Genomic DNA, 7,612 nt, shown 5'->3' with positions numbered 1-7,612 from the left:
TGAATATTTGACGAAAATCCAGAAATTGCATAAAAGTAGACACATTTGCACCATTTCTTTACATTTCTTTACAACTTGCTCATAACAAAATATTGTAATAAATAATAATAATCTGTAAATTTTAAAGATGATGGTTTTAAAAAAAAAAAAAAAGTATTTTAATCTTTCATCCCAGCTATTTTACTTGGTATCTCACTTTGTCTCTAATTACCAAATCCCTTTTTCTGGCCTTTAATCACTATCATTATTAATGACCAGCCATGACCATGACACTGGTGCCAAATGACACATGAGTAACTAATGGCGGCTAAGGCGGACCAGTCGCACATCCAGACCAGACTAATCAATCATATGTCGAGTTAATGTTTCGGAGACAATGGAGTGAGCCAAAAAATGCTTGCATGACCCACGGGAGACTCCTCATCCTTCTAAGTCATGAGAATTGAGCTGCAATGCCGGTATTTCTCCACACGAGGGCAGTGTGCGTTAGGCATATCGTAATGTGCGCGTCTTGTTGCACTAAGCAACTATAACCACCAGATAGCAATGTTGCAGAAAGTTTGATTTTTTTTCCCCAGCGATGGCCTGCCATTATATCAGAAAACAATATGTTGATTGAAAAGCATCATAAAAACTTTCAATTGCACGGTCTATTTACATGTCGGCTATAACTAAATAACAGAAAAAAATATCATTAAATCATCAACATCAAAGTTAAAACATTCTATTCATGTCAGATATTTGGACGCTGCTTGAAAAACTATTATAACTATTGTAAAATTGTTATGTATTTATTATAAAAAGTGCTGTTTGGTGGTCAGAGAGGTCCTCTTTATTGGTTACGCTATAAGTCACAGTTAGCTTTGGTAACACGGCGAACGCTACACACGCGTATAAACATGAAAAAATACACGCACACACGAAGCACGCGGCAAAATGGCCGGGCAGTCGTCATCAGAGCGCAACGTCTCTTCTAACTGCAAGCCACACTGAACATTATACAATAGATGTATATATGCAAGATGGCTGCCGCTTAGTGCTTGATAGTGCTGGCAGCTTTGTTTTACAGTATATGATCAGCTCACAGATTAATACAATGCAAATGGTTCGAAATTAGCTTTTATTTTCACGTTTGCAGCCCTGGTAGTGTTTGCGTGCGTGCGTGTGTGTGTATGTGTGTGTGGTGTGGTGTGTTGTATGTGACATCTGTTTATCCCCACATGCATCAAGTAATTAGTGCGACTTCAGTCCCTTTTCTTGGCAGAATACATCAGCGCTAGCTAGCTAATCATGAGTTTTCATTTTCAATGGAGTTAAGGCGTGTGCATGACTTTCTTACGCACAACTTTAATACGCAAAGTTGCTGTGCGGTGGAGTTCAAGTATGCGTGCAGCCGCATCGCGCTCTTCTTTGCCAACTTGGCCTTGTTTGCATCTAGTTTGCATATGTGGTTAACAATCATAAATACAAAGTGGTATAGCCGCTATGGAAAAAGAACAAAAACAAAACAGTGAAATAATGAGAAAAAAGCTGCGAAGCAAAAGCCGCAGAGTATATCATCTTATTGTATTGTACTATTCTAGCTAATACTGATAGTCCAAATGACTGCATGGATTGAAATCCGACGTCCACCGAGCGACCCACGAGTGGCGTGATGGAAGAGGAATGATAAATATTTATAATAGAGTAATAGCACCATATTTTGTTTTTGTCAAAGAAATATAAAAAGCTCACACATAGAAAAAAAAAAAGGACCAGATCTATCGCTTATTGTTGTATCCTGGCTTGCTTACCACTCTTTTTAAACTAAACACACACACACACACACGCACACAAAACAACTTGCTAATCCTTCTAGTTTGTTTTAAACATGCACTTTGGTTAATGTACTCATCTGTTAATCCTTTGGCAAATGAACAAACAAAAAACAAACAAACGCGGAGGCACTTAAACAAGCTAAACAAGCTAACGTGACAGAGCAACACAAAAACTATGTACATGTATGTAAAAGTGTTACATTATAAATAGGTTTTAAACCATAGATACTATATACATCTTGAAACGGAGACACGGTCGGTTTGCTCGGGGGCGTCGGCATGTGGCGGCGATGCTGGGGCTGGGGGTGTGGAGATGACGTCAGCGCGGTGATGGGGATGCCGCCGCTCATTCTCGCTTCCTCAAGATAACATAGATGAGGCCGCTAATCAGCGCCAAGGGGAAGGCCACCCATGCCAGGATGTAAGAGTAACCAAAGTCGGCCGTCTCAGGCACCCACTCCGGACTCATCACCGTGTAGATGATAGCGCCGCTCATCACAAACAAACCTAAAGAAAGTCGGGAGAACGTTTAAAAAAAATGTCTTTGCTCAGTGTGTTGGCATCTAATATCCAGCAAAAGCTGTTTCGTTAAATTGGGTTGTCTCGCCTTTGTGAGATGTCCTCATTTTGTAGAAGCAAAGAATAACCAGCTTAGATGTTCTTTGTATTTGATTACTGCTTGTGTACAGTTAGTGTACTCACTAGCAAGGATCTGGAAGGTTCCGGTGATAAAGAAGCGTCCACCCTTCTGCAGAGTAAAGAGCTGGCAGAAGAAAAGGAAGAGCGCCAGGCAGCTGAAGATGATGGACAGGATCATGAGGGCCTGGACCGCCTGGATCCACTCTGGACATAAAAAAAGCAAGAGGAGACATAATCAATAACAGGCCGGTCACCGGAGACGGCAGCGGAATAAACCTCCATCATTAAAGCCTGTAACGAGCACAGCGAGCAACCAACGTTGCAAAGGCTGTCGGGAGCATGTTTACTTCAGGGAGCTTGTAATGGATCCATAATGATGCTACTAGCCTGGGTATCTTGTTCTTGAACCCCACCCCCAGCCTCTCCCCTCCATCCATCCCTTGCATCAGGACCGGCGACTAATCATCGATCCAGACCCAGCAAGACCTCCAAGTGCAAAAGAGTGGAGTCCATTAACCCATTAACCGCCTAGCATGCTGGGAATTTGCCAGATAGGCCACAACACGAGGTACAGTACACATTCTATCCAGATATAATACCCAATTCTTCAAAGCCATCTTGCGTTCTGTGAGGCATTATTGGTTGTGCTTAATATATTAATTTGTGTCTGTCGAAAAATTTAAAACATATTATGTTGACATGCTGTAGCGATTGTTGTAGTGTCCTGTAAATGTGCTTTGATTCGCGACGCATACGCTGGAAATTTAAATCAAATTAGGCTACACAATGCCAATGTTGTGCTTTTACTTTCAAAACAAAGCATGCAGTGTTTATTTGTATGTGGACCGCTTCCTGTCAAACAAGATGGATAACATAAGTGAGGAAACCCAACACGCTCAGACTATTAGCGGCGCACCGGCCATCTCGCCAAAATGCGGCCACCACCCCATGGCGGGATTTAGTTTTTGCGACTGTTACATAATCCCGCAGGCTGATAAGTTGATAGGTCGGCGGAATGTTCCGTCCATTGGCCTTTAAATACGGATGCTACACCGGCGAGCCTTTTTCCTTCCTTGACTGTCAACACGGGACGTTCCCCCCCTCCTGGTGTCATGAAAACACACAAATCAATCATGCCGCTGAGCATCACTTTGATGCCAAACAGGAAAATAACAGTTGATAAGCAATGGTCTTGGAGGTCCTTGGTGTTTCATTCCTGTTTTTCGCTACTAGGTAGCTATGTGTTTGCGTTACCAAGGACGCATAAAATAATAAAAACTTTACTCGCGTCTCATACTTTGTGTCTTGGCTAGGTAGATAAAATAGCAATCTTTGAAATTTTACTAAAGTTGACTTGTCAAATTACAGACTAATCTAAACGCTAAGGGTGCATATCAACATTACTAACATCAGATATTTTCACAAAAAATCCAGGCGTTACCAATGCTAACATTTGTCTCTGTGACCTTTACCCTCCAGACTAAATTCCATGAAACATTTTTTCTTGGATGAACGAGCGCATTGTTTAAATTAGCATTAATGTGTGACCGCCGCCCCCTCACTGCTTGCCCCTTCAACATGCTTTTCTCTGTGGCGACCGAAATTGTAAAAATTAGCTCAATTTGAGTTTGGAGTGTAAAAAAAACAAAACAAAAGCGGAACAAAAACTAAGTTGATTACTCAGCAGACAATCCCGCCTGGTGACGCCCTGCACTACTGACACCCCTTGCCCTGGCTAGCCCTCTATCTTCCTGCCATCTGCCTACACACACACACACACACATGCACACACACACACACACACGCACACACGCACACACGCACACACTGCTTGCTTAAATAAACAGTGCGTCATGAGGCCTCGTGAAAGCAAGTCAAACAAACTACCTGACAAAACACATGGCCGGCTCTGGGCCGGCCAAGCTCGGCCCATTCTGGGTCTCTGACATCATTGGCATTAAAACCCTACAAAAAAAAAAAACATGTGCTGCACGTTCTAAAGTTGGCACAAAATAACCTCCACTCAAATATTGTCACACATAGATACACATATGCTATATAAATCTCAAAGTGTGCAGCTGCTGCCGCCCTAAATCGTCTTGCTGGACGCTGCAAGCTAAGATGGGACACTGTGCTCTGGCACTGGGCGTGACCCTCCATCAGCATATGTGCGGCACATACACACACACACAGACACGCACACACAGACATGCTTTAAATACTCCTCCGCAACCCCACCCACACGCACACGCGTCCCAAATGGTTGGTCACTATACTGTTTCTGCACACGGGACCTCAATATGGACATCACGCCACTGACTATTTATACAAGCAGCGGCCTTTCCAAAGGCCACCGGCACATTCTCTCCCTTAGATGGCGCCAGAGGGGCAACCCCGACACGCCCTCACAATCGGCAAGTCATCCTGCACTGCATTGGTGTACTCGACAGCAGAATAGAATTAATGTTGCCATGGTGGCTCTGCAATGTCGTCCCTAGCACGGACACTGCCGTACTACTGAGAGTCATGGTATGAAAAATCCAAATAATCCCACTGTAGGTTTTGGAGGAGTCCTCCATATTGTCACAAAAAATAATCCCAAATATCAAAACAAGTCATTCACTGCTTTACAATTGGTAATGATACTGATCAGCTTCCATAGTACTGTCATATTTTATGCTTTTAATAATGCCATTGTTGATTTTGTCATGACATTCGTGGAAATATTTTATTATTGTAATAATGGCAGTAATGATAATAGTAATAATAATAATAAATCATTAACTGTCATTTTGGGTCTCCCATTGCATTCCCACTGCTATACCAATCATTATTAATAATGTCAATAATCATGATGACATGTCAGTAACTACGCTTATAATGACTGTACTCCTGCTGCTACCACAATTCAGCAGCGATAATGTCGATCATATTAATAATAATGCCAATAATTATTAATAATGCAAGCAATCATATCAATGACATTTGGACGCCACCATTACACTGGGGCTGCTTTACGATCACGATCGACTGCAATTCATGATTCTTAATAATAATTAATAATCGTGGATTCTGACCTCCAGTGGAGGCGCCGCTGCAATGGTAAGCTCCATTGATGATGGAGCAGTTGGTCCACAGGTCCGAGGTGCCGAAGTCACGGGAGGTCCACACCTGTGGAGCCCCAAAATCAATCAATCAGTCAAACTCACGTGACACAGCATTTATTGTTTACATTAAGACCCTCCACCATCATGACCACCCATTAACCACACCCACCCTCCACTCTTCTCCCATAGGGCAAAAGCGGGACTCACGCTGACTATGGTGGAGATGAAGAGGAGCACCAGAGCGGCGATGTGCAGGAGGACAATGCCCAGAAGAAGCAGCAGCATCTTTGCAAGAGAAGAGTCTGGATCAGGAGGAGGAGGAAGAGGAATTAGAGTGTATGTGTGTGCGTGCATTTATGTGAGCGCACACAGGCGGAACATGGGTGTGTCACTGCAGCACGCTCAGGACAAGCGCTCCCACTTTTTACGCACCGAAAGCAATGATGCCGCATCAAGTGTCACCTTTACCGAGCCGAAATGTCCCATGCAACCATTTTTATGATCTTAACCATATCAGCCATAGTCAGATTCAAAGCACAAAGTCCACTTCCATTGCACTTTTAAAATAAATAGAGCAAGTTGTACTTACTTGGAGACGCGAGCGTGTATTCACGGCACGGTGAAAAAAAGCGGTAATAAGTTTTTGTCCAAACAGGCGGCTGAGGAGAAGGAGCGAGTGTTGTCCACAAGCGGCTGTGTGTGACGGCGCGCTGGGAGCCGGACGCCTCTTATAAAGTGTCTCATTATGGAAGAGACAAGACCCGCCCAGGCGGCCCGGCCCCCCTCCGCATTTAGACGCACGCTGCGTAATGGCCCGCCGTTTCCCGGGTTACCAGCCCTGTGTGTATGTGTGTGTAATCACTGTTTTGCTTTCGTAGTAGTCGTAGTAGACATACGCTTACCAAAATACTCTGAACCTAAAATAAAATAAATAATCTGAATTGATTGTAGATGGAATAATAATGACTCTATTGTTGTTGTCACCCGTCAAAAAAAACTCAGATTACAATAAAAGGACAAGGTTTTAGTAAAATCGCTTCTGTCAGCAACAGAAGGTTTGACTGATTTTCTGCGCACTGACTTTTACTTCTTGGATTTCAGGAGATCAGGAAAAGCTACCTCTGGTGAGCAAAAAAAAGTGAAAAAGTCCATGGCTCTTGAGACACAATAAGTATGAGGCCACAAGCAGCTGATGATTCTGGACTGAAGTGTAATTGACATTTCTGCTTGATGGGTAAGTTGATCACCTTTTTTCATTCTCAATTGGATGTACATTAAGAAAAATACATCCTCAAAACTTATTTATAATACATTATTTATTTATAATAATTCATGCTGCCAATGTAGTAGCAGCCCTGGCTAGCTTGTTGACTGTACCTACAACGCGCATCAAATCTACATTGAATTGACTCCCACTCAAATGCATTGGGGGGAATAGAGAAAGAAACCCTAAAACTATTTATATTAATGAATATTGAAATAAAATGTGAATATACGAATCCACAAATGTCGAACCAACAATTATGTCAAGGTCGACTGTATAGCACTATGATGTCTTGATGATGGCAGCCAGCCAGGGGGCTTCCATCCAGTAAACATTGCCTGTGGTTTCCATGGCAATGAGAAAAATAAACATCAAGGCTTGTGTCATGAGCCCCGTGACTCACGGCCCGTGTGAACATACGTGCTGCGCTAGCTAGCATCAGTGTAGGGCTCTCCCCTCTGTTTGATATGACTCATTCTTCTGTGGCCACTCTGTGTGTGTGAGTCCGTGTAAAAATATCCACCCGTGTTGCTCATAGCGATGCAACGAGCGGAATTCCAGGAAATGTACAAGGAGCGGTCAAAGCTGTAAATATTCCCAAATATTTGCTGTCGAGGATCCTCATAAAGACAGGAAGTGGCGCGTGTGCGTCAGGGCGTGTGTTTCCTGTCGCTATAAACACACACTGCGCTCATCTCCAGCCGCTAAGATGTGTCGACATCTTCTCTCTTCACAGCACTTGTGTCAAGATGGAGGGTAGCACGAGTCTTAAAGTGGCCGCCGAC

General features: G+C 43.2%; 1 protein-coding gene across 1 annotated transcript; it reads right to left on the bottom strand.

Moving 5' to 3' along the window:
• Positions 1–809: 809 nt before the first annotated feature.
• pmp22b (peripheral myelin protein 22b) lies at positions 810–6,198 on the bottom strand. Its single transcript, XM_049758162.1, has 5 exons — positions 6,153–6,198; positions 5,771–5,865; positions 5,534–5,627; positions 2,520–2,660; positions 810–2,324 (listed from the first exon to the last, which is right to left on the bottom strand). The coding sequence occupies exons 2-5, from the start codon at positions 5,846–5,848 to the stop codon at positions 2,164–2,166; spliced, it is 474 nt and encodes a 157-aa protein (XP_049614119.1). The 5' UTR covers positions 5,849–5,865; positions 6,153–6,198; the 3' UTR covers positions 810–2,163.
• Between the last annotated feature and the right edge of the window lie 1,414 nt (positions 6,199–7,612).

This window comes from Syngnathus scovelli, chromosome 21, assembly GCF_024217435.2.
Source record: "Syngnathus scovelli strain Florida chromosome 21, RoL_Ssco_1.2, whole genome shotgun sequence".
In the NCBI taxonomy this organism is placed as follows: domain Eukaryota; kingdom Metazoa; phylum Chordata; class Actinopteri; order Syngnathiformes; family Syngnathidae; genus Syngnathus; species Syngnathus scovelli.
Note: the sequence above shows the minus strand (reverse complement) of the source record. Positions and strands in the feature narration are given on the sequence as shown.